The following is a 26,583-nucleotide window of genomic DNA, read 5'->3' as shown; positions in this document are numbered from 1 at the left end:
TGGTGTCGGAGAGGCGGATGCTGTCCAAGATAAAGACAATGTTGGATAACACCTCCCACCCACTCCATGACATGTTGGTCAGTCACAGGAGCTCGTTCAGTGAGAGACTGAGATTACCGAAAAGCACCACTGAACGACACAGGAAATCATTCCTGCCTGTGGCCATCTCCCTGTACAACGCATCCACCTAACACACTGTTTGCTGCTACAACTACACATGTTTCTTTTCCAAATATTTATTTATAAGTGACTTATGTATGTATGTATGTATATATATGTATATATTGTACTATTCTTAGTTAGCGTATTGTCTGTCTTGTCTTAATGTTGGTTTAAAATGGAGCACTGTAACAAAAAATAATTTCCCCCAGGGATCAATAAAGTATTCTGATTCTGATTCTGATTCATCAAGTTTACACTGCAAAACACAGATGGTTACACTGAGCAAAGAAGTTCTTACTTTAAACAACTAAAAAACAAACAAAAACATTTCTAACTCTAAGCACAGTCAGTGGCTAATCCACTGACTGATCCCAGATCAGTCAGTTACAGATTACCAGCTGATCAGTGAGCTCGAGGCTCTCAGCTGGTTCACAGAAACGAAACTTGGCGTCTCATCGTGCTGCCTTCAAGGACCCCTCTGAAGTCACGTTTCACATCACGTCCACGTGCCTCTTTTTAAAAAAATGAACTTTATGTGTCAACCACAGTAGTTTTTAACCACGTGATCCTTCCTTATATGATGACATTTGCTCCTCCGTATGAACTGAGATTTAACTAGTTTTGCAGACATGTGCAGAGACACAGATTAGTGTGGACGCAGCAGAAGTGTCCCAAACACAGTTCTGTCCCTTGCAGCCACCTGTTTGTGTTCATGGACCTGCAGGCAGAGGTCTGTGATTACAGAGCACGTGACTCCTTTCCAGATGTTCCACCTGTGCTTCACGTAACTTTATGTAAACCTGTCCATGTGAACAAGGCTGTGCAGCTTACCTGTGAGCCACCTTCACACGTCATCACATCATTTAGGACGCTTGGCGCTGCAGTTCACCTGAAATAAGCTACGTTAGAGTGGCTGAGCATGGAGTCAGAGGGGACACGCTGGGAGTGTCACCCGTGGAAATGACTGTGTAACACGAACAAGTGTGAGTCTGCGTCACCCGGCTGAGCTCTCTGCTGTACATGCATTCAGAGAGGACCGTGAAGGCCTCACGTTAAGTTTCCGTTCTGTGACGGAGCGCACGGACCGGTCACTCGGTGCTCACGCTCTCCCTCATCCTCATCATCACTTTGCTCCCTCTGAGGAGGAAGAGGGCAACATGAGGTGAGTGTTTGAGACTTCCGATCAGTCTGATAATCGATCACTTATTGGAAAGTGAAGTCAGCTCAGGGCCTCCCTTTAACCTTTAACCCAGTCGATCTGGATCCAGGGTGTAATCAGATTACTGTGAAATCTGCAGAGAGCAGAGTAAAGCCCACGCAGGGGATTCTGTTCACCTGGGCGAAACGTTTCGTCATCCAGGTGACTTCTTCAGTCTTGTTTCCTCACCTGGATGACCGAGAATGCGTGAACCGCGGCGATGCGAAGTCACCGTCCGGCCCGCCGCACCTACGACGTTGCTTTTGTTTGCTTTTCTCCGTCTCTGTTTCAAATAGGCCGCAAGTCGGTTGTGAACATGTCTGTGATCGTTGTCTCTGTCAGTCAGTGTCACCAACTGTTTCTCAGTAAATGTGTAGCGACAACATTCACAGTACTCAAACCTGAAGTATTACTCTAGTAAAATGCGTCAAAGCTGCCAGGAGCAGAACGTGAGGCCACAGAGAGGAGAGGAAGAGGCTGCAGGCAGGGTGGAGGCGAGACCTGCTGTGATGGGTGGAGACGGTGAAGATGTTCAGATATAATGGCACGAGGCCGTCAAAGGGACAGCTCAGAGTCAGAGGTGGCGTAGTGAAGGAGGACATGCAGAGGAGGATGATGGGATAGAAGATGGAGGAAGATGATGTGCTCCAGAGACCGCGAAAGAAGAAGGTAGTAACACCGATAGTATGGTCACATTAACAGTTTTTAACAGTGAAGCTGTACTTCCAGAGGGTGGTGGTGACGTCCTCCTCCACGCGCTCATCTTTGGACAGTAATGCGATCAAAGCCGCTGTGCTCATCATACAGGTGACGCAGCGGCCTGCAGACTCACCTGAGTGTTGGTCTGAAGGTGCTACTCAGACACAAGGTAACAGATTTAAACACATACATGTAACTCAGTGTGTCTGATGTGTAATGTACACCTAGCTTCAGTGTCATATCACATGTGCGGCTTTCATTTTGAAGTATTATTTTACAACGTCATCTTGGGCCCCTCCCAGCTGTAGTGGGAGGGGCCGTGAGCTCAGGAGGAAGCCTGTGTGAGCTGCTGGCAGCTCGTTACCCATCCTCCTGCTGACAGAGAGGAGACTTTCCTTCTTGGGTCTGAGAGGGGACGGTCGTCCAGAAATTCTCATTTAAACCATGATAATAAATATTTTAGTTCTTTGTTAGAGTTGAGTTAAGCTTCCTGTAGCTCAAACATGCACAGGAAATGATGATGATGTCACTCCGAAATGACAACACAGGCACGGCTTCTTCAAGACGGGCGCTTCGCTGCATTTATTGAAAACTACAAACATAAAACACGAAGGCTTTATGGTAAATGGCCTGTATTTATATAGCGCTTTAATTAGTCCCTAAGGACCCCAAAGCGCTTTACACATCCAGTCATCCACCCATTCACACACTGGTGATGGCAGCTACATTGTAGCCACAGCCACCCTGGGGCGCACTGACAGAGGCGAGGCTGCCGGACACTGGCGCCACCGGGCCCTCTGACCACCACCAGTAGGCAACGGGTGAAGTGTCTTGCCCAAGGACACAATGAACCGGCAACCTTCCGATTACAAGGTGTACTCCCAACTCTTGAGCCATGATCGCCCCGCTTTAAGTGCTTCAGTCTATCAAAAGTAACACTTGTGCTTTAACAACCAGGCCCCCACAGATAGCTCGCTGAACTCCTTAGCGTGATTATTAAACGTGGGCTCACAGCCTCTGTCATCACGCCCAAACCTCGCGATAATAGCGGTGTAACAAAACTTGTTCTTTGTGACAAGTTAAACACACCTTTACAATATTGTCCACAGAAATGTACAAGCAAGAACATTTTAACTGCTGGAACCATCTATTAAACTTCTTTATACATAAGCCATCTCTGTGACACTTACAGATGATGTCCTGAAGTCGTTAAGGACATACATGCTGCTGTCCAGACAAAGGTGTGAGATATTGGACATGGATGGTAAAGTGCTGTTGTTAGGGCTTCTGTTGTGGCGGTAGAGCAGTACGGTCGCATAAGTACAGAGCTCCCGCAAGCCAAGTAGATAAACTCTGCTAAAACACAAATTAAAGCGTGAGACAAAACAACTTTGGAAGATGAGCAGAGGGACAACAAAGCAAAGAATAAAAGAACTACGGACACCCAAGGTAAAGACATAAAACACCCGAACAACGAGGACAAGCTAGCACCCGAAGCTAATATGGCCGCGTTTCAAAACGGACTGGATTGTATTAGCAAACAAATTCAATCACTCCAAAACGAATTGAAATCAGACTTCACGACATTCGAAGAAGAAATTAAATGAGAAATGAGACACGAACTGTCTAAATTCAAAGAAGACATCGACCAGCAGTTTCAGAACATGACTACAGAACTTAGAGAACAAGAAGGGAAATTAGAAGCTGCGCTGACCCGCACGGAAGACGTGGAGCCACGAGGCCAATCAAACCCTGACAGAACTAATGACAGAACAAATCGATGGTGACCAAATTGGATGACTTGGACCTGCGATCCAGACGTAACAATCTGCGGATCTACGGGATACAAGAGGGAGCCGAATCTAAGGCAGAATCGCTGACCCAGTTTCTGGAAGTCTGGCTCAGGGAGGAGCTTAATATTAACATCAACCTCCAGATTCAACGCGCACACCAAGCGTTAACCTCAAAACCGGCAGCCGGTCTCCCCCCCGAGGTCAGTCGTTGTCAATTTCCAACAATTCACAACCAAAGAGATGGAAGTTAAACAGGCATGGGAAAAGAAAATAGTCACTCTGGACGGAAGCAGGGTTTATTTTGACCACGACTATTCGGCGAGAATGGTGCAAGAACGTAAAGCGTACGTGAATATCAAAAAGATATTAAAGAAAGAAGGCATCCGCTTCCAGACTCCTCTCAGCAAGATGCGAGTCCACTGGCCAAATGGAGTGAAAACGTGTGGCGAAGCAGAGGAGGCTGCTAACGACCTGCAAGCGAGAGGATACAACGTGGAAAACGGGATAAACAGCCGGGAGAGAGAGAGCACCGAGGGACAGGTTTAGTTAAAAACAGACAGGCACAAGACAATATCAGAAGGACACATCATACACCAAATACATAAAGACAAGATGCTGGCTGCGTTGATGAGTTTAGACACAGAAAAAGCCTTCGATCGAGTCAGCTGGGACTTCCTGTACCTAACCATGGCAAAGCTCGGGTTCACTACAAAATCAATCCAATGTATTAAATCTCTCTATGACAAACCGACTGCAAGAATAAAAGTTAACGGCTCATTGACAAAGACGTTCCAACTAGAGAGGAACTAGACAGGGTTGCTGTTTAAGTCCAACCTTATTCGCCTTGTATATTGAGCCATTGGCACAAATGATTAGACAAGACGCCCTAATAACAGGAATAGAAATCAATAGACAAGAGCATGTAATTAGTCTGTTTGCTGATGACGTGTTGATAGCCCTCAAAAACCCCACAAACTCTTTTATGCAGCTCACAGAAATGTTAGGAAAATTTGGTACGCTTTCTGGCTACAAAGTAAATATACTTAAAACTCAAGTTCTAATGTTTAATTGTATACCAACTCAAAATCTTAAGGAATGGGAAATAAAGTGGGAGGCAAAAACCCTTAAATATTTAGGTATAAATATAACCAAAAACTATGCCAAACTATATCAAAGTAACTATGGACATATAAATAACAGGATAAGGCAGGATATGGAAAGATGGAATACATATCCGTTAGGATTTAGTGACAGGATAAATGTGATAAAGATGAATATCTTACCACGATTGCTATATTTATTCCTCTCTCTTCCGGTAAGCATACCTCAAACCCAATTCTCAGAATGGGATAAGTATATATCTAGATTTGTCTGGGAAGGCAAGCGGCCAAGGGTACGATACACTACTTTACAGCTTACTAAGGAGAAAGGAGGAATGTCGCTTCCTAATTTAAAAGAATATTTTCGTGCTGCACAGATACGCCAGATAACATATTGGTGTAGTGATGATGACGGGGCTCGCTGGAAGGATGTGGAGCTCTCCACACTCAATGTCCCAATTCAAACAAACATGGGTATAAAAAAGACCCCTGAATACATAACTAAAGACCAAGAAAGGAACCCGATAATATCCTTTACATTAAATGTATGGTATGACACAGTAAAGGAGTTGAGAATTGGCAAAGAGCTTGGTTTGCTAAAATGGATAGCCTTCGATGAAGAATTTAGACCAGGAAAATTGGATCTTGGTTTTAAAAATTGGAATGAAAAGGGAATGACAGCAATTTGTTTATTAATCAAAAAAGGAGAAATTAAAAGTTCTGAAGAATTAAAACGGGAATACAACTTAAAAAACAAGGATTTTTACAGATACTTACAGGTGAGCGATTACTTTAATAAAAACATAAAAATAAAGGAAGACAAAATCCATCCTATTATAAAAATAATTATACTGGCATATAAAAGTGTTATTCCAAGAATGTTTGATGGAATTGAGACAGGAATCAACTGTATATGTTAAAGTAAAATGGGAAAGAGAGCTGAGTGAAGAAATCACTGAGGTGTGGTATGAAACATGGAAAGAACATAAGAATACAGCTCAGTCATTAAAGTGGAGAGAATTCATCTGGAAAAATCAAATTTGCTACTTTATTAATAATGATAATAATAATAATAATGGATACTTTATTGATCCCCATGGGGAAATTACTTGTTTTTCTCTGCATTTGACCCATTCACTCAGTGAAGCAGTGGGCAGCCCACTAAGCAGGCGCCCGGGGAGCAGTGTGTAGGGACGGTACCTTGCTCAGGGGTACCTCAGGGTAGCCGTTAAGTATTAAGTATTATTACACCTAAGATTAAAAATAAACAAACCAATACACAACAACAATGTTGGAGGCTGCGTGGATGGGATGGATGGGATGAACCACACACACATTTTCTGTCTGTGACATATCAGGTTACATAATTCCCAGAACCTGCCTTGTTTTGTATCTTGGATACTTGGCAGGCACTGTAGATGTAAAGGATCGATACCTGGCTCAGATTCTCCTTTTGGCAGCAAAGAAGGCCATCACCAAAAACTGGCTTAAGACAGAGACACCAAGAAAGCAGCAGTGGTAGCAATGGAGGACATTATGGAGATGGAGAACTGGGGACTGGGGAAAATAGTTAATGTACGTTTGTGACTCTCTGTTTTTCTGAACGTGTATTAAACAGGAGAGGTGTTGAAATAAAAAGTGCTGTTGTTAGGATGGTTGTTTCAGCTGTGATAAACTGACATGCTGTTTGGACACCATGGGAGGGTCCGGGCTCTCCAGGACGTCTGTGCTCTGTAATGACTCATTTTTAGACCATGTGTGAACATGAACACAGAGCTGAGAGGCTTTGTCTTTGTGACTCTCTTAAAGTGAAGGTAGCAGCGCTCTGCTCAGCAGGCTGCAGCAGCTGCAGTGTCACTTCACCTGGGATCTGAAGAAGGAGGACGTGGACCTGGAAAACCTGAGCACCCGACTGCAGGAGCACATAAAACTTCAGCTCGGGCAGCGCGGGGCAGTGACTCGGTCTTACAGCTATTTGGCTTATGTCAGGTACAGTTTCCTCAGCGGTGAGCAGTCTGATGACAACTTACTTAACATCAGTTGTGATGACCTGTTGGTCTTCAGGTATCTTCAGGACCAACGAGAGGAAGCGCTGTCACTTCTAAACCAATCAGAGGAGACCATCAGGGAGAGTTATGGTGATGAGAGTGAGAGGCGGCTCATTGTGACATATGGAGACATGGCCTGGCTGAAATACCACACCGGAGACTACGCACAGTCACAGAGCTACTGCCAGAGAGTTGAGGACATCCTGGTATGTACAGCACCCGTCCATCCAGCCAGCCAGCCATCCTCCATTTCTGCTGCTTATTTCGTTTGGGTCGTAGGGGCAGCAATCTAAGACAACCTCCTCTAACTCATGTGGGGGGACACTGAGGTCTTTCCAGATATAATCCTTCCTGGGACCTCCTTCTAATAGAACATGTAGCATCAGGAGGCCTTCAAAGGGTTTCCTGCTCAGATGCCTGAACTACCTTAACTGGCTTGTTTATATTTAGGGCTGGACCAGGTGACCCTGAATCCTCCCTTAGTTATGCTGCAATAGGCTGCCAGGGATTCCCATGATGAGTCCACTGTCAGAGGCCAGAAGAAGATCATTTGTAACCTTCACTAAAGCTGTTTCTGTGCTGTGATGAGCTCTGAAACCTGACTGAAACTCTTCAAATAAACCTCTGCAGATGATCTGTTAGCTGTTTGACAACTACTCTTTCAAGGATGTTTGATATGAAAGGAAGGTTGGAGATTGGCCTATAATTAGCTAAGACTGCTGGGTCTAGAGATGCTTTTTGAGTAAAGGTTTAACTACAGCCAGCTTGAAGGCCTGTGGTACATAGCTGATCATTAGAGATAGGTTGATCATATTTAAGATCGAAGCATTAATTAACGGCAGGACTTCTTTGAGCAGTTTTCACAATGAGATAAAGGGTCACTGAACTGTATGTATACCATCCAGCCCAAACATTATGAGCACACGCTGCTGAATCTCTGACACGTTCTTCTATATTACAGTCAAACCATCCCACTGGTTCCTCAACAAGGCTCCTTCCAGAGGTGTACGGAGAACAAGCCTGGACCTATCTTAAGTTTTCGAGGTCTTCTCTTTCCAAAGCCATCGACTGTTTCCGTAAAGCACTTGAGGTACAGACTCACGACAGTGAGTGGAACGCCGGCTACGCCATCGCCCTCTTTCGCACAGAACAGGTCAGTTTCATAGGAAGTATGAAGACTCAATGAATGGTAAATAGCAGAAAAGGAATCCGTCAGTTTAGTGTCAGCGTACGTTTCAGAAGACTCAGTAATGACAGTTTAAAAGAAGAACATTTCAACAGGGTACATTAATGGGTTTCTTATCTGCAGAGGACTTTGGAAAACTTAAAGAAAGGTGAAGAGTCCCCGGCCATCACACAGCTTCGCTTGGCCCTGGAGATCAACCCTGATGATGCAGTCCTGCAGTCCATGCTGGCTGTGAAGCTGGGGGCCTATAAGGAATACCAAGAAGCTGAGGAACTGTTGAATAAAGCACTGAAAACTGATCCTGATAATCCTCATGTCAACCGCTATATAGGAAAACACTTTCGTAATCAGGTAGGTCTGAGTGGAGACTCATCTGTCAAAGACATCCACCATGCAGGGTCGGTCTTGGGCTCAGTTGAAAGTATTGTGTTGCTATAAAAAGCAGCCAGAGACAGATCATCATAACTGTTTCATACAGAGAAATTACAAAGAAAGTCGAGGTCCTTCTGTTCCAGGGCAGAGGCGGAGCCAGGCATTTTATACACCCGGGGCTTAGCCCTAAAGGGTGGTATGCATGTGTGAGGGGGGGTTTAGAAATGACTGAAAGATTTATTAGGCTGTGTTTTCAGTTTGGTTCAAAAAAGAATGACTTCATATAGGAAAAAATATATATCACATGTGCAGGGAAAACAAACCAGGGCTGTATCAAGACACGAGGACTAAACCCCGATTCAGCCAGACCCAGAACTGATCCGGAATTAAAACAGGACTACAACAGTTCAAAATCAGGACTACTGAGGACTTAACCAAAACAGAATCAGAACTAGATGATAGTAGCACTAAAAATCATCACAGACCTGCACTACACTTATTGTTTAATTCTACCAAAGTCCACTGTTTAGATTCAGAAACGTTTATATAATTATTTAGTCTTGTTGTGCAAGCAAGCTGCAAAACTTAATAAATATAGAATTTGAAAAATAACAAATGGTATCTAAAAAGTTACACTCGGTACTGGATACATGTTCCGATGAGTTTTGGCAAACAACCATGTGACTAACAGGTGACTCACCTGCTCTTGTTCCCTCTCTCTCTCTCTGTTCCTAAATTTCTTAACTTTAAGAGTAAAGAGAGAAACTGTCTGTATTTCTTAATTGTAAATGGCACCAAATTGTATTCAAACTGAGCCACACTTATGGAGCTCCACAGTTCTGTTCCTGGTGTTTTGTTGACCTCTCTTGATGTTCCCATGTCACAGAAACAGGCTCTGTGTTTTGCCTTGTATGCATCCACAGCCGTGCCACCAGTTTACTCACATGGACTCTACTAACCAATCAGAAGCTTCTTCAGCTCAGAATGGAATCGTCTGGAGTTTCTTATTAATTAACAAACTTAGTGTACATGTACTCCTAAATTTGATCAAAGTGATAAAAATAGAAGCTCTCTCTCTCTTTATTCTGACATTTAACTAATTCAAAATATATTTCAACATTTATTTATACAAAACAAAACAAGTTTACTCTAAATTGATGTTGTACAGTAAAATAATGTTTTTATGTTTTCTCCCTAAAGTGTAAATATCTGGTTTCAACTGTGAATATATTGCTGTGTGTTGAAGTTCCTCTTGTTTTGCATAGAAATATACTGAACAACATCCAAAGCATAATATATAAAATAACATCTGAGTTTTTTCTTTGAAAGAAGCTCCTCATGTCCATTCTTGTTCATCAGTGCATGACTGAAACCGGTTTAGAGAGTTTGTTTAGCTGTGGAGGGAAACAACTGAAAATATGAAATAAACACATGTGAGCTGAGACTCTGTAAAGAAGCAGCGTTGTTGTTGTTCGGCTTTTCATTTCACCATTTGTTGATTCACTCGAACAGCAAGTAACGTAATATGGGTCAAGTCTGACATCTTTCGTGATTCACCGTCATATTTATATTATTTGTACAGTACGAATGATTTGCTTTGGTACCTGCTCAAACTTAAGCTCTCCTCTGGTCTCTAGTGATGGGTCGGTCGCGAACGAAACGGCTCTTAGAGCCGGGTCTTTGACGTGAACGACGCGAGCCGTTTTTTCTTTCTCTCACCCTCTCTCTCACTCCTTGTGTTTTGCGCTGAGCAGAGGGGGGAGGGGCGATAGTTACACTCAGTAGCACAGGAACAGAGCGGGAGGGAGAGAGAGAAAGAGAGGCAACAACGTCACATTAGAAAGGTATAGTAATCATCCACAACTATTTTCAGTTGCAGATGATAAAGGATTCAGAAAGTTTATTCATGCAGGCCCATATGACAGAGAATGTGCATCTTCTTTTTGTTTTCATATTATAATTTATATTTAATTGTGTTGTGGTTTGCAGTGTTTGTGTTGTTTCACTTTAAATTTGTTTAAAAGGAAAAAGCTGAAAATTTAAATAGTTAAAAGTTGAAATGTGAATAGTTGGTTTTTGTATTATATGATTTATTTATTACATTTTATGTGGAGTGAATAAATAAAAGTATATTTATATTTACGGTGGCCCCTAGAGACAAAGCACGTACAAACTCCAAAACACGTACAAACTCCAAAACACGTACAAATGCAACAGAAGTGCTCCAGGATGCTGGGCGCAGTGTTGAGCTTTTGTTATCTTGTGGCTACACAAGCCAGCAAGTACCAACAACCAGATCTGGTGTGTGGTAGTAACAGGTAAATGAACTTTTTATTTAATTATTTGAATATATATGAGTGCCTGTGTATAAATACACAAACAATACACACATGCTTTCAATTGTGTAATTTAAGTGATCTAGGCTCTGTTTGGAAGTTCAGTTCATGCTAGGAATGTGTTTTGGAGTTTGGAGTTACGTGTTTTGTCTCTAGGAGCCACCGCATATATTTATATATAAACATATATACGGTAAATAAAACCACGGGTTTTTTTACATTCGTAATTTCTTTTGTGCATAATTTTATATTGTTGTTGATTGTGTGTAGTTATTGTTTTATACAGTTGTCAGTCAGGCATCTAACTGAAAAAAATTACACTTGAAAAGATCCCGGGCTTCTGAAAAAACAACTTAAGCCGAGTAAGCCACGCCCCTCTAAAGTTTCATTTTACCATATTCTTCTTTGACTGGGAGGTTATCCTGTGTCTGTTTAATTCACTGAATCTTCTCCTCTGAGCCAGGTCTCAAAGGCTGTGGTTGCCTTTAGATGCTGCGGTGATCCTGTGAGTTTCACCTCCTTCACTGTGTTTCAGAATCGACTGGATGAGTCTATTGATATGTTGGAGCGAGCACTGAAGCGGGCCGATCAATCCCCTTTCATCCACCACCAGCTGGCTCTGTGCTACAAGATGAAGAAAATTGCAGAGCAGAGCCGCCGGCCCAACAGCGACCAGAGTAACAAACAGCATGTCTCCAGTCCAGTTCAATAAACGCAGCTCAAATCTAACCCTGATTTCTTGCCCCACAGGAGCGGTGCGGTACTGGAGGCGTCGTTGTATCCATCACCTTAAAGTTGCTGTGGAGATAAGGCCGTCCTTTGTCCTGGCATTGACTGATCTGGCACAGCTGTATGCAGAGCAAAGGGATTTGAGCAGGTACTGGTCTGTGCAAAGCTGCAGTGCAGTCGCTCTTTTGTTTTTGGCTCTAAATTCATCATCATCATCGTTTCTGGTTCCTCAGGGCTGAGGAGATTTTCCAGCAGTGCTTGAAGCTAGCAGAGTCGGAGAAAAGCCTTTTTCAGACTGTCCATCAGCGCTACGGTGACTTTTTCTTCTTTAACAAAAAAACCGAGGCTGAAGCCATCGCCCACTACACTCAGGTGAGTTGGGTGTAGTTTCCCAGACTCTTGGTGATGTGCAGCTGGCTTACTGGAGGCCGGAGCACTGTTCCAACACTCCACTGAACTGTAGCATCAGCCTGTTAATGTCAGATTTATTTTACATTTCCACCACAGCTGAAAGGAGCTGTCATAGACTCTCAGGTCATGGCTTCACACTTCGTTATGCTGTGTGCTTTAATACCCACGAGCAGCTGGAGGTCCACCTAATACAGTGGTTCCCAAACGTTTCTTGCTAGGGCCCCTTTGTTTACAAGAAAAATGAAGTCGGTTTGATTTATCTCGGTGTCTTCTTATTTCCTCTTCAGGCTCTGCTGTTACCACCCTGCAAGTATGAGTGGAGACAGTGCGCTAAGGTGAGCACAGGTCACGAGTCGTCTGGTGTTGGGGGATCAGAGGGTTTAGGCCAGGTCAGATCTGGTGAGAGCCTGGTGTGACTGAAGACTGAGGTCGAAAAGCCAGTGTGAAACATCACCACAGTTCACATGGTTTCTGCTGGAGGGCTGCTGGGTATTGCAAACATCTTCCACCAGTTACCTGGAAGAGAAGGAGAAACTCAGCCACAGCAGAAGAAAACTGGCTTTGTGGAAACTTCTAATATTTTTCAGCTGAGAAGAAGAAGCAGAAGAACGAGAAGAAGGTGGAGCCCTGCTGTTTCCCAACATGGAGGTCACAGAGTCCAGGTCACAGGGTGCAGGTTACAGGGTGCAGGTCACAGAGAGACACTGAATGTAGTAGTCACTTACTTTAAATACACAGAAATCCATCTTTCTTTGTTCCTCCATGTTTTTTCTTGCAGAGACTGAAGCAGATCGCTGACAGACGTCTGACAAAGACGCGGCGTGATGGTCAGGCGCTCGCTCTGCTGGGTCTGGTGGCCAGAGCTGAGGGTGACAGGAAGAAGGCTGCTGAGTTTTATGAGGAAGCTCTGAACTGTGATGAGGACAATGAAGAGTACCTGTGTGCTGTGTGCGAGCTGCGCCTGGAGCTGCAGTGAAAGCGCTGATGCTGAGTTAGAGCTGCAGGCTCAGGACCGCCGTGGCTGCTCCTGGCTCATTAAATGCTGATTTTTCCCTCATGTCTCTGTGTCTTTGAAAGCAGCTTTCTCACATTTATGTTTGTGTGATGATGAAGAGAAACGAAAGCTAAGCAGACTGTGGTGCATTCAGGTGTTGTAGGAAAAAAACGATCTTCAAAGCACAACCCAGACCTCAGTCATAGACAGGAAGTGTCTGCAGGCCTCAGGACCTTGATGGGTTAAATGTTGAATTTCTTTGGTGACCTCACAGCTGAAAGAAAAACCTGCTGTGTTGCTGTTTGCTTCACTATGATGAATTATCCTGCCATTGTCCTGTCAGAGGTGATCCTGAACGCACCATTATTTCTTTCATATTGCTGCAAACTGCTGCACATCCAGTACGCTTTGTGCCAACGTGTCTGAGCCTTAATAACTAAAATGAGGTGAGTGTTTTTGTCTTTATTTCAAGATTCACTCACGATATCCAACACAGAGAGAAAACTCCTCAGACTCAGGAAATAATAATACATAGATATGAGGGTTTGCATGCACACAAATGTGTGGAACTGTATTATTCACAAATGATTTAAATGCAGAAAAATGCATTTAAACGACAAGCAGAGGTGTCAGTGAGAAGTTCCCAGGCTGGAACATCAGTGTGGGTGTGGTAGGCATGCCCAGATATGACCGCTTCTTGCTGCAGCTTGCTCGGCTCGTAAATCATCAGGACGTTTTGATGTTCCAACTGTCAGAATCCTCAAAACACTTTTTTTGAGATTTAAAAAACTCAGGAACCAGTTTTATTTGCTGTCTGTCGTTGTACTGCTCAGCCAAGACATAACACTACAGCTCAATACTAACCACATGCACCAGTAATTACTTCCTCCAAACCATCAGTGTGTCTTGTGACTGCAGGCAGGAAAAGGACCCAAGTGCAAACTCACAGAAATGGAACTTACCCCTGTGATTCCCTTTGTGTCACATTTGATACAGGAGCTTCTGAAACCTCCGTCTCTCTCAATTTAGAAAACAGTTTTAGAATATTGTCAGGAAGTAGGTTGTTTATTGCTTTATACATAATTTGTGCCGTGAAAAAATGAACCAGATCTGTGAATTTTAGTGTTTTTGATTTTAAGAACAGTGGATTTGTATGATCTCTGTAACTGGTGTTATGGATTATCCTCATGGCCCTTTTTTGTAATATAAAGATTGATGATAGCGAACATTTGTTGCCCCAAACCTCTGCACAGCAATGCAAATACGGTGCGATCGGTGAACAGTAGAGACTGTGGAGTGATCTGTGGCCCAGAGTGGTTTTTACTTTACTCAAAATTTAAATACTGCTTGAAATGCTGTTCTTTAAATTATTTATATGAGACTTAATTTATCATCTATTATCACACCAAGAAACTTTTGTTCAAGAACTCTTTCAGTTTCCACACCATCTACATGAATCTGCACTTGTGTGTTTCCCAAATAAGACGATTTTAGTTTTACTTAGATTTGTTTGTTTGTTACTCGTGTCCAGCAGCTCCTTTAGATTCCCCCCAAAACAAAAAATATTTGTGTCGTCTGCAAATAATACTAATTTTAATATATCAGATACCTTACAAATATAATTTATATAAACAGTAAATCATTTAATACCCAGTACAGAGCCTTGTGGAACACCACATGCAAAGTCCAAGCATGAGGAGAAATATTCACCCAGCTTCTGTTTCCTGTCACTAATTTGTCACCCAGTGCATTACAACCCGCCTGACCCCGTACCGTTCCAGGTTATTAATTAATATGTGATGATTGATGTGGGGAATGAGGACCCAAATGCAGGACTCTTGCAATGAAGCAGTGTCTTTATTTACAGTGTAAATAAAGTTAAACCACAACAATAAATCCCCGTGCGCTGTCTGACTCCTGTGCAGTGTTTTCTCCCAGTGTCTGTGCTCCAAAACTCTGCTTCCCAGTATTGTCCCAGGTTCTTTTATTCTTCAGGCCGGACAGAGAAGACGCAGAGTGAGAGTGGCCAGAGTATTTATAATCATTTTATTCAATCATTACCTTCCAGAAGGGAGATGTGCACGGTGCTAAGCATCTGCAGATCTGAAGCATTACAGGCCAGATGTGTATAATATAGTCTGCTCCCTCCTCCCCTACCAAACCGTCACTTTATCAATTTTAATTCAACATGTCCGCTACGTAGCTGCAAAAACATCTGCACAACTACACTCGTGTCTAGTTTTTACAACCCAAAGGTCATTTCCTGTTGTTCTCTTTTACCAGGACAAACGTGGGCGATGCTCTCTGCAACTCTGCACAAAGCTTCCTGTTCTGCACAGTTTTCAGTCTTGCTAAACAATCTAATGACCTTTATAACTCAAAGGTTATTAATTTACTGGTCTGTTATTAAATGCATAAAACAAAATGCACAGCAAATAAGCGCTAGAAAACGTATTTTCCTAACACTAGTGTCCGTGCTCGCTGCCCTCTCGTCTCCACACTCCCGCAGGAAGAACAGAGACAGACGTTAATACTCCCCCCCCCCCCCCCATACACACACACACACACACACACACACACACACACACACACACACACACACACACACACACACACACATTAAGGATTGTACATTAACATAAAACTTGTCGGAACCACACTGAGTCTTACCGGAGAAACACACACATGGAGAGAGAGAGTGCACAGTATGCAAACAGCCATCATAATTCATCATACAATGAGAACAGGACAAATCAACAACTGACAATGACTGATTAATATTAAAACCTGTAACATAATGTTTGCAGTTTAGTCTGTTACTGTTGCTATTTTTACCATTTCTTCTTGGAGCAACTGTAACACATAATTTCGTTAGGGATTAATAAAGTATTCTGATTGTTTCAGGATGAGCTGCCATCATCCAATCACACATCTGCTTACCTGCATCTTTTGTTTCTCCTCCTCTTCTTTTCTCTTTTTTCTAAACTGAGCACCTGATGGCTTTGAACTTTTCTTGTCCATCTTCCATTGGTTTTAATTTTGCACTCCAGTATGAACACCCATCCTGAGGGAAGTGGGGACTGGATGTCACATGGCTAAAACCCCAGAGGTTTGTGGTCTGTTTCAATGTGGAATGTTTTCCCAATTAGGAACTCTGCAAACCTCTCACAGGCCCAAGTTGAAGTGAGGGCCTCTTTCTCAATGTGAGCATATCGCTGCTCTGTTGCGCTGAGAGCTCTTGAAGTGTATGCTACTGGTTTCCACCCTAAATCGGCGTGCCGCTGGAGAAGCACTGCTCCCAAGCCATACGAAGATGAGTCAGCTGATACGCACGTTTCAGCACTTGGATCATACAGAGCAAGCCCTGGGGGTGTTGTCCGAGGCCGAGAGGGCAGTCAGGACCATCAAAAGTCTTCTTAAAAAGTCTGGTGATCCCTATCTCGCCCTTATGGCATACCGGGCCACTCCATTGGCTACAGCCCGACTGAGCTTCTCATGGGTAGGAGGATAAGGACAACTATTCCTGTCATCCCATCACAGCTAAATCCAAGAGGTACGGACACAGACAAGCTCAAAGCTACAAACGTACAGACAAAAACAAAGACAAAACTACAACCGCAGACACAGAGCACATGACATGCTACAGCTCAATCCTGGAGACAAAGTGTGGGTCTCAGACACGGATACTAGAGGGACAGTCGTGTCCATGGCAGGCTCACCGAGGTCCTACATCGTAGAGACAGCAAAGGGCACGCTGAGAAGAAACCGTTACCATCTTACACGGACACCTGGGGCACCGGAGATTTCTGTCGATCCACCAGAGGCTTCACCTGAGAACTCTGTTCCAGCTGCACAGAGTGTGTCGGTTCCAGACACTATCTCACAGGAGGCCAGCCAGCAGACTCCTGAAGCTGGGAGAAAGATCCCACCCAGGTCTAGGAGGCCTCCAGCATATCTAAAAGACTATGTTTGCTCATAGGGCTAGGAAGTGAGTGAGCAATGGGGCAGAATAATCCCCACACTCAGGCAGAGGGCTGGGTAGTCGACCCCATCCCTCATAGAGACAATGAGAAATAAAGCAAATGGTTGCACTGTTTAAACATGTTGTTTGTAGCTGCACCGAATAGTTCAGAAATGTGCACTTATGCTTGGTGTTCAGAGTTGTATACTTTGAGAGTTTATTTTTGGACATTCTGAGAAGTCTGGGTTGAAACCAGACGAGTTCAGTAAACAAGCTGTTACCAGATAAAGCATAAGGCAGTAGTATACTTTAAAGCGTGCGGGTCTAATCTGTTGTCTTGGTTATATCCCAGCATCACATCCTGTTTAGTAGGGGGGATGTAGCATCAGGTAAATGCTAAGCGGTAGGAACGTTTCTGCTGGGTTGTTGTGGGGGGCACTCATAATAAAGGACACTCATTGGAGTAATGGCGCGTCTCGTGTCTGTGAGTTATGCCTCCAGTCAAATAACATCCATAACCTCAAATAACGGAACAATTAGGACACAAGGATCTTTGAGTTTGGACTGATCAGCATGTTCTGTTTTTCAAACATGCTGAAGAGGTTCAAAAACTAACAGTGAGATTAACACAATCTCATCATGTTGCTTCCATGTGCTGCACACTTGTTTTCCGTCAGTTTTCTTAGTGTCACAAAATAAAACCATAAATACTCCTAAGAAACTATTAAATTGTTCATGTTTGTGAACACTTGCTACTATATTGAGAATGTGTTTTGTCTTACGCAGTGATCCAGGTAACGATCTACACCGCAGGCTGCAGAAGCTGCAGAGTCGTTTCACCTGGGATCTGAAGAAGGAAGACTTGGAGTTGGACGACCTTAGCAAGCAGCTGCAGCATGATATAGACCTGCAACTGGGGCAGCGGGGCGCCCTGGCCCACTCCTACAGGTTCCTGTCTTATGTGAGGTAAGCAGTGCAGAACATTGAACAGGAACCCTCAGCTAAAAGCCTTTGTTTGTGGGACATTCAAAGATAAAATCATCATAATTGGGCACAAAATAGCAACAAAGATGGAAAACAACAAGATTCAACAGTGCAAGCAGGCGTTGCTTCTGTGAAGCTGGCTTTTTACATGCACATTATTGCCAAAAATATTCACTCACCCATCCAATCACTGAATTCAGATGTTCGATTCACTTTCATGTCCACAGGTGTTGTCATGATCCTGGGTCTTTTGACCCAGCGTTTTAAGTTTGAGTTTATTTTGTTCATTAGGTTATCTAAGTTCATTTGGTTATTAGACTCCTTGTGTTTTCTTCCCCTGTATTTAAGTTTCCCCTCACCCTTCGTGTTTCATGCTGCGTGTCTTATGTTATCAAGTTTGTATTATTATGCCTAAGTGTTTCTAGTTATTATTTTCCCCTCGTGTTTCCAACCATGTTAAATCTCCCCTGCTCTTCATGCGTTTCATGTCTGTGTCTTACGTTGTCAAGTTCGGGTTGTCATGTCTATGTCTCATTATGTTTCCTGTTTTATTGTGAAGAGGTCTGGTGTTCTGTGTTCATCATGTTCAGTTTTACTCTCCCACTGTGACGTCATTATGTTCATGTGTGCCAGCTGTTTCCTCATGTGTCTCCACTTCCCCTAATCACCTCCTGTGTATTTAAGTCCTCTGTTTTCAGTGTGTGATTGTCAGGTCGTCTGTTGTCCACGCCATGTTTCCTATGCCATGCGTCCAAGTTTCTTGTCTAGGTTTTTCTTATTGCTTGTTTAGATTTCCCAGTTTAGGTTTGTGTTAATTTTGCTTCAGTTTGCCTTGCCCTTTGTTTGTACCTTTTTTTCCAGCCATATTAAACGGCTCGCTTTTTGTTAACATTCAAGTTTTGTTCCCTGTTCCTTGGAGTCTGCATTTTGGGTCCTTTTTCAATTCATACAGTCTGCCCTCGCCAGACTGTGACAGGTGTAGAAAATCAGCACCTAGGTCGCTCCCAGGAGCTCAGTGAATTTCCAGCTTTTAACCGTGATAGGATGTCACCTGTCCAGTCATAAACGTTCCTCTTTATCCGACTGTTAGTGGAATTAGAACAAGGTGGAGGAGATTAGGAGGAAGTGAAGCGGGGTCAGTGAGGATCATAGTGCAGAGTCAATCGCTGCACACCTCCAAACGTCAACATTGCGTACAGAGCTTTAGGAAATATGTTTCCATGGCGAACAGCTGCATAAAAGCCTTACATCACCAAGCATCGATGCGTGAAGCACGCCGAGCTCTAGAGACGTGTTGTCTGGAGCGACCAATCACGCTTCTCCGATGGAGGAGTCTGGGTTTGGTGGTTGCTAGGACAACAGCACAGTGTGACCTCACAAAGGTGCTTCTGAAAGAATGATCAAAAATTCCCATAAACACTCACAAGCCGGTGGAAGTCCTTCCCAGAAACGCTGAAGCTGGTGGGCTGACATCGTATTAAACCCCTTGGATCACGAGTGGGAAGTTCATGTGTGGGTGAAGTCAGGCGAGCAATTACTCTTAATAATATAATGTCTCTGCGCCGCAAAGTTTCATGGCTTTACAGGTACAAAGACGTGTCAAAACCCTGAAGACGCTGGAGCACTGCGAGTTATTCCTGTTTGTTGTCCATCCTCAGGTATCTTCAGGGTAAACCAGAGGAGGCGCTGTCGCTACTCACTGAGTCAGAGGAGAAGACGAGGGAGTGTTACGGACAGGAGAGCGAGCTGCGGCTCATTGTGACGTACGGAGACCTGGCTTGGCTGAAATACCACACCGAAGACTACGTACAGTCCCAGACTTACTGTCAGAGAGTCGAGGATATACTGGCATGTATACACCCTCAGAAACACGACTGGTTTAACCTGTTTCTAAACACGTTTTTAACACCCACCCATAAACGCTGTTATGGATCTAGAGGCGCTGACTATAATAAAAACCTTTACATCTAAAGAACCCCTGCCTGTAGCCTTCATGGCTGTTATAATATCCAGACACTGATATGTTCATAAAGACTGTCACCGAAACACAAACTTCATCTCTCTTACAAACATTGTACGCGCAGCTTGCGCTGCCACTGAACGAAAACACGTTTGAAGGACTTATCATAGTCAGCTGTGGAGTGGACGATCACTGAACACATGTTCAAAACATCATTTCATCATTTCTGGAGCGTCAGGGTATCCATGAACAGCTGCTCCAGATGTTTCTGCTCCAGAAACTGAATGAAAATATTTTTAATGTTAATTTCATTTTTTACATGACATTTTGCATATTAATGATCATAAACTGACCTCGCAGCCCAAAGTTCGTCAACGGTTTCAGTCATTATGTCCTGTTTATAAGGTTGAAGCTTGCTGTCAGCTGAGGCTGAAGAAGTCACCTGATGATGATGAAACATTTCTCCCACTGAAAACGTCCAGATGAACAGAATTAACTTTTCTGGGCTTTAACTTTAATCTCGGTCAAACCGATTTACTCAGAAGCAAAAACAAAGAAGAAAACAAAAGACAACAAAAAAGCTGAAATAAACACAAAGATTTAGAAATCATCAAAATGAAAACAATGTGCTGGGAGTCAGGCGTTCTCACTGGCTCTAGTAAGCCTCAGCCTCCGGTCACCTGACAGTTGGTGCTCCATCAAGCAAAAAGGTGATGTGTTGATAAATGCAGCATGTTTACAAATCGACTGTTTATTCTGTGTCACAGAAACAGTCATATTTCAAACGTTACTCGCTGCTCTTCTCCGATGCTGCCGCTAAGTTTTGGACAAAATGCATTCTGGGATATTTGGCTGAGCCAGGCCCACACAAGTCACAACGTTGCCTGCTCGATGGGCGGAGCGGGAATACATCGAGGCGCTTTGAGCGTACTTGACTTTGATGTTTGAACTGGAACAGTACAGCCACTGATGAGGTTTCACAACTCCACGAGAACACATATTGTGAAAGGGCCCTGGCTTTGCATAAACACTGGAAATCAGCCAAGACTGACAACACCTAAACCTCCATGTTAGTTTAATATAAAGAGAAATGTGACAGCTCCATGTTAGACCTGTTACTGGACCACAGAGTGTGCAGGTTACCTGAGGTGTTTCTACAGGATCCAAACCTGCGATCACTCACTTACACGAAGACCCTGTTATAGCGCACACTGCCAAACAAAACAAACAAGTTCAGAAGTGTTGCACGATTCCTTTCTGGACCATGTGTATGGATATCAGACCATCTTTTCAGTTTAGCAACCAAACACTTCAGGATATTTCTGTGACAACTATAACTTTTGAAACATTAACTGCATATAACGAATGAGACAAACTAGACTAGTTTGTGCATTTGTGGCTTCTCGGCTGAAAAGTTGATAAATGTTCAGACACTGTCAAAGAATTAGCTGCAATCAAATCTATTTCTTTTAAATATACTGTGACTCTGCAGGTGAACCATCCGCCTGATCCTTCCACTGACCTCCATCCAGAAGTGTACGGGGAGAAGGGCTGGACCTTTCTTAAGTTCTCCAGTTCTTACTATACCAAAGCTGAAGACTGCTTCTGCAAAGCTTTGAAGCTGCAGCCTGATGACTGGGAGTGGAACAATGGCTATGCTATCGTCCTCTATCGCACAGAACAGGTACAATCTATCAGCCAATCAGCCTTTCGGTTTAGCATATAAGCAGTTATCCTGCTGAAGCAGACAGTCCATACGATTCTCCTGTATTAACCATTGTAGTCATTAACTTTGCAGTCGTGTTGTTGTTGATTCTTTGAGAGGTAACACCCATTAAATAAATTACATCCAGCAAACTTATGGAGCTCTTATCTTCAGAATGTTAATGATTGGTATCCCGAGGAATCACCAGCCACTAAACGGCTTCGTCGAGCCCTGGAAATAAATCCGGATGATGGCGTTTTGATGTCCATGCTGGCTCTGAAGCTGGTCCACGACACGAACAAACACACAGAGGCTAAAGGTTTGGTGAAGAAGGCCCTGGAAGTCGGACAGGACAACACTCAAGTCACCCGCTACGTAGCAAAATATCTCCGCAACCAGGTAAAACATCTGTAGCTTATAGGAAAAACATACTGGTCTTGATGGCGAATCAAGGGACTCGAGATAAAATATTGGTTTTATGCTTCTAACGTCTCGTCTCTCCAACGTTACCGTGACTCGTCCCTGTTCTAGGATCAGGTGGATGAGTCTATCGATCTGCTGAAGAGTATGCTGGAGAAGAAAAGCCAGTCATCTTTCATTCATCACCAGCTTGCTCTGTGTTATGAGAAGAAGAAGAATAAGCTGCTTGGGAAAAGAGTCCGACCAGAGTCAGGTACTGCACTGTACTCTGTTTATACTCTCATCAGCAGGTAGGACCTGGTATAAAGTTCTTCCAGTCGGGTAAGTATTTGGACAGAGATACGATCTTTATTATTGTGCCTCTGCACACCACAGCAGGTCTCAAATAAAGCAATCAACATTTCAATTCAATTCAATTCAATTTTATTTATATAGCGCCAAATCACAACATAAGTCGCCTCAAGGTGCTTCATAGATACAGAGAAAAACCCAACAATTATATGACCCCCTATGAGCAGCACTTTGGCGACAGTGGGAAGGAAAAACTCCCTTTTAACAGGAAGAAACCTCCGGCAGAACCAGGCTCAGGGAGGGGCGGGGCCATCTGCTGTGATTGGTTGGGGTGAGAGAAGGAAGACAGGATAAAGACATGCTGTGGAAGAGAGACAGAGGTTAATAACAGATATGATTCAATGCAGAGAGGTCTGTTAACACATAGTGAGTGAGAAAGGTGACTGGAAAGGAAAAACTCAATGCGTCATGGGAATCCCCGGCAGCCTACGTCTATTGCAACATGTGAATACATTTTCAGGTTTAATCCAGTCTTTAAGTCTGACATCATTAGCTTTTTCTGGGCCCAAACTATGCTTCAGGACACTGCGGCTTCACTAAGTTACGAACGGTCTAAATTCTTTCATCTTTAATAAAATGTGCTGCTGCTTTACCAGGTGTAACAATTAAGTTTAACATCCAGGCATCCATGAAAACAGGATTTATGAAGTTTAACGGAGTTAGAAGTTAGCAGGAAGTTAGCTCGCTAGTGTCCCGAATTCTCTGATGTTGTGCTGAGAACAAACAACCAAGACTCAGAGCAGGTCCAGTCAATCGCTGCTGCGAAGATATCCTCCAAAACCATGTTCAAACCTCGAAAACGGAAAGATGGCGTTAAGTTACAAAGAGAAGGTGGGAACACTCACCGCTGTTGTGTCATAAAAAAATCTAATGATCAATTTTGACGTTTAAAGCGTTTAGATCGATCAGTTGTTTACATCACTCAGCACAAGCAGAACTGCATCACTGCAGCAGAAGACACATCGTCCACATGCAGAAGCACATCTCTGTATAGTGACTGGTCTCATGATTTAAACAGGCCAATGTTCAGCATTCAGACTACAGGTGAAGAAAAGTCAAACCAGATGTTTCCCGTTATGTCGAGATCAGCTCGTCAAGTACACACCTACACAGCATGTTAACAAACCCTGAAAAAAGCCACACAAAAATGAATGATTGTAAGGGTTTCTATACATTAGTATGTACGAAGGGTATGTTGTGACTTAGCTTAAAAATTACAGCGGTCCCTCGCTATAACACAGTTCACCTTTCACCTCGCTGTTTCACAGATTTTTTAGTGCAAGTTTGCTTATTTTTTTACGTCACATTGTGTCCTGCGTCCTGATCGCTGCAGACGATCTCCTCCGTCTCTCCTGTACAGTACAGAATCGCTGCATCGATGCTAGCAGTGTGACTCTGAAGTGCAGCGCTGTATGTCCACGATGTCCACCAAACGTTTTGCACCGTCAAAAATAAAATCGGCTACTTGATTTCACCTCTCGCTGGTTATTTTTAGAACATAACACCCGCGATAAACGAGGGACAGCTGAGAAATATAACATTTGAATCCATTTTCTCTTTTGCTCTGAGGCGCGGGGGGGGGAAAATATCGACAAGTCGATGAACATCATTTACAGATATATTGGGTAAATGCCCGAGACATCTATAGAAATGTAAATCGCCGCTTGATTCATTCATTTGCTTGTTTTGGACCGTAAACCAGGCGCGAATAGGACACCGGAAACAAAGCTCCCCACAGGAGTTTCCGCACCGGAAGTAGCATATGCTAACGTGCACACAGTCTATTATGGTTAGTAACAGTTAAATGCAACTCCTTTTTTGGTAATCTTCTATAACACTTAGAAAGGTGTCTCAATTGCCTTTCACCTCAGCTGCTTCCTGTTGTTCTCGTTAGTGGGCCCATGATCGTATATAGCACATCCTGAGTACATCCTGTTATAACCGTCGCTGTGCAGGCACATATGCAGTTACAAGCGAAACACTTCTAAGGCTCTATGCTGTGTATGTTCATTAGCTTCTGGATTAATATGTCACTAATTAAAGCACTACCACCTAATATATTTCCCACACTAGTTTCCACTTAAACATGATGTAGCATGTTCTGACTGAGAGATTTCTGACAATAATAGCTGGTATATAATGATGTGCTACGTGATCGCTAGCGACACAGCTATGTTAGCATAAACAGTGAAGCTGGAGGATGAACGCCAACTTTTTTCCACTCGATAAAAGTTAACGTGAGGGTTCCCGATGGTTAGAGACAAATACAGTCGCATGGCAGGATGCTGTAAAAGGACCAAACTTCAGTCAGGAGAACAACTGAGATAATCCATCCACAATACGAGGTTAGTCATTCATATACTGCTGCTGGGCTGGAGTTACATCGTAAGGGTTTAAAATGAACAGCGGTAATAAAAACAGAGAGAGGCCAACAGCGATCACTGACTGATTTTAGGGGCTTGTTCGGATTAAATAGAACAAGATACAAAACATTAAAACATGTTAAAAACACAACAGCCTTAAACACAGAGGAGTTTGGACCGGAGCAGTGTTCATACGTCATCACTCAAAGACTGGACACAAGGGCGTGTTTAATATTTCAGTCAGTAACACCTGTTTTTATCCAATAGAGGTGCAGCATTGGACACGTCTTTGTATTCAGCATCTGGAGGAATCAGTGAGGCTCAAGAAGGGTTTCAATGCTGCAAAAGCTCTGCTGGCTCTGCAGTACGCACAGAACTTTGAAAGAAGGAGGTCTGTTTACCTGTCAGTTTGTTTCCAATGAAATATTCTCAGTGTTGGTTTTATGTTTATTTAAAAAAGCTGGTAGTAATGACACAGGTAGAAGAACGGTTGGACTAAACCTGACCAACGTGATCACTTATGGAATAAAACAGTGTTGAATCATATTACCAAAGCTGGAAACAAGTGTGTGAAGGAAACTTTGACCCCTGTGGTCACACCAACATTATGTCAGATTGGACAGTTTTACTCGACTGTATTGATGTTTCTACAGACAGTCATCAGATGGACTGTTGATTCCAAAAACATTTGATGCATTGATTCTTTTTGTGTCTAAGCTTTGTGTTTGTTGCTTCAGAGCTCAGCAGATGTTTGATGATGTGCTGCAGACATTAGAGGATGAACCTCCAGGCATCCGTCAGTACATCTACCGGTATTATGCAGAGTTCTGCTACTATCACACCCCTCAGAAAGACCTCGGACTCACCTATTACAAAAAGGTATGGATCGTCCAAAACTGCATTCAGACTGCAGGTGTGCATGCCAGGTGCATACGCCAGGTGCAACCAGTATTAGCGAACGGGCCTCTGAGGCAGACGGACATTTGGAAAGTCGAGCTGTGGACAGTTAACCGTCTGCTAACGTGTCCTGTGCTGCATCCAACAGGCTCTGGAGTTATGCATCAACACATCACATTGGAAGCACTGTGTGAAGGTTGGCCAGCTTCTCACTCTGCTTTATGCAAAACTAATGCAAACTCAACCTCATCTTAGTAAACAGGAAGTAACCTTCAGGTATTCTTTTGCAGAAACTGACGACGATAGCTGAGGGACGCCTCGAAAAGAATCGCAGCGACGCCGCGTCCTATGGCATCCTGGGAGCAGTGGCCAGAGCTGAGGGCAATCGGAGCAGGGCTGTGAGAAATTATGAGCGCGCTCTGGAATTAGACGCCAACAACGACGAGTATCTGTCAGCCTTGTGCGAGCTGCGCCTGGATCTGACCGCACACAGGGAAGAGAAAGACCGCCCGGAGGAGAAGCTTCCAGAGGTCGTGTGAAAAAGTTTGTACCAGGAAGGCCACCGTTTGAACGAGGTTCCAGAACCACAGCTCAGAAATGCTCGGCTACGTCACATCACACCTGGGAACCGCTACATCGATCACTACGGCCGACTCCTTCTGTTTGTCTACCACCACTATGTCCGGTTGGTTAGCCACCACCTGTTTGTCCGTCTGTATCTGCAAGTCCCACAGGATCTTAGCTCGGTCATTCTCCACCACCTCCCATGTTGACCTCGGGGCTTCCAGATGTTTCTGTATACTATGCTGGCCACTTGGCTATGGCGTTCCATGTATGCCCTGCATGCTAGCATCTTGTCTCTGGGTCATCTTTACACAGCCTGCACCTGGGGTCTTACCTGGTGTGGCAGACCC

At 43.6% G+C, this 26,583-nt stretch overlaps 1 protein-coding gene and 1 pseudogene across 3 annotated transcripts; both read left to right on the top strand.

Moving 5' to 3' along the window:
- Positions 1 to 1,075: 1,075 nt before the first annotated feature.
- On the top strand, positions 1,076 to 14,369 carry LOC308390249 (interferon-induced protein with tetratricopeptide repeats 5-like). 2 transcript variants are annotated; one of them, XM_080872026.1, is made up of 10 exons: positions 1,076 to 1,324; positions 6,762 to 6,941; positions 7,017 to 7,206; positions 7,962 to 8,153; positions 8,310 to 8,537; positions 11,430 to 11,571; positions 11,645 to 11,771; positions 11,857 to 11,995; positions 12,322 to 12,369; positions 12,813 to 14,369. In XM_080872026.1, exons 1-10 carry the CDS (start codon positions 1,320 to 1,322, stop codon positions 13,008 to 13,010), a joined length of 1,449 nt encoding a protein of 482 aa, XP_080728152.1. In that variant the 5' UTR covers positions 1,076 to 1,319; the 3' UTR covers positions 13,011 to 14,369. The 2 variants fall into 2 exon arrangements, with proteins under 2 accessions (XP_080728152.1, XP_080728151.1); XM_080872025.1 differs by lacking the exon at positions 1,076 to 1,324 and adding an exon at positions 1,457 to 2,029.
- LOC308390270 (interferon-induced protein with tetratricopeptide repeats 5-like) lies at positions 13,364 to 26,468 on the top strand (annotated as a pseudogene). Its single transcript, XR_013974747.1, has 10 exons — positions 13,364 to 13,474; positions 17,776 to 17,955; positions 19,632 to 19,821; positions 21,426 to 21,617; positions 21,813 to 22,037; positions 22,170 to 22,311; positions 25,040 to 25,163; positions 25,510 to 25,651; positions 25,818 to 25,865; positions 25,960 to 26,468. The product of XR_013974747.1 is annotated as an interferon-induced protein with tetratricopeptide repeats 5-like (transcript).
- The last annotated feature ends 115 nt before the right edge of the window (positions 26,469 to 26,583 follow it).

Source organism: Rhamphochromis sp. 'chilingali', assembly GCF_963969265.1.
Source record: "Rhamphochromis sp. 'chilingali' genome assembly, chromosome: 22".
NCBI lineage: Eukaryota > Metazoa > Chordata > Actinopteri > Cichliformes > Cichlidae > Rhamphochromis > Rhamphochromis sp. 'chilingali'.
This window is presented reverse-complemented; position numbering and strand designations above follow the sequence as displayed.

Excerpts from the sequence above, each read along its gene's own strand:
- LOC308390249 (XM_080872025.1), top strand. The coding sequence starts at position 1,998 with ATGATGTGCTCCAGAGACCGCGAAAGAAGAAG. Across the intron at positions 11,772-11,856 it reads GAGCAAAGGGATTTGAGCAG|GGCTGAGGAGATTTTCCAGC; the intron begins GTACTGGTCTGT and ends CTGGTTCCTCAG. Across the intron at positions 12,370-12,812 it reads AGTGGAGACAGTGCGCTAAG|AGACTGAAGCAGATCGCTGA; the intron begins GTGAGCACAGGT and ends TTTTTCTTGCAG.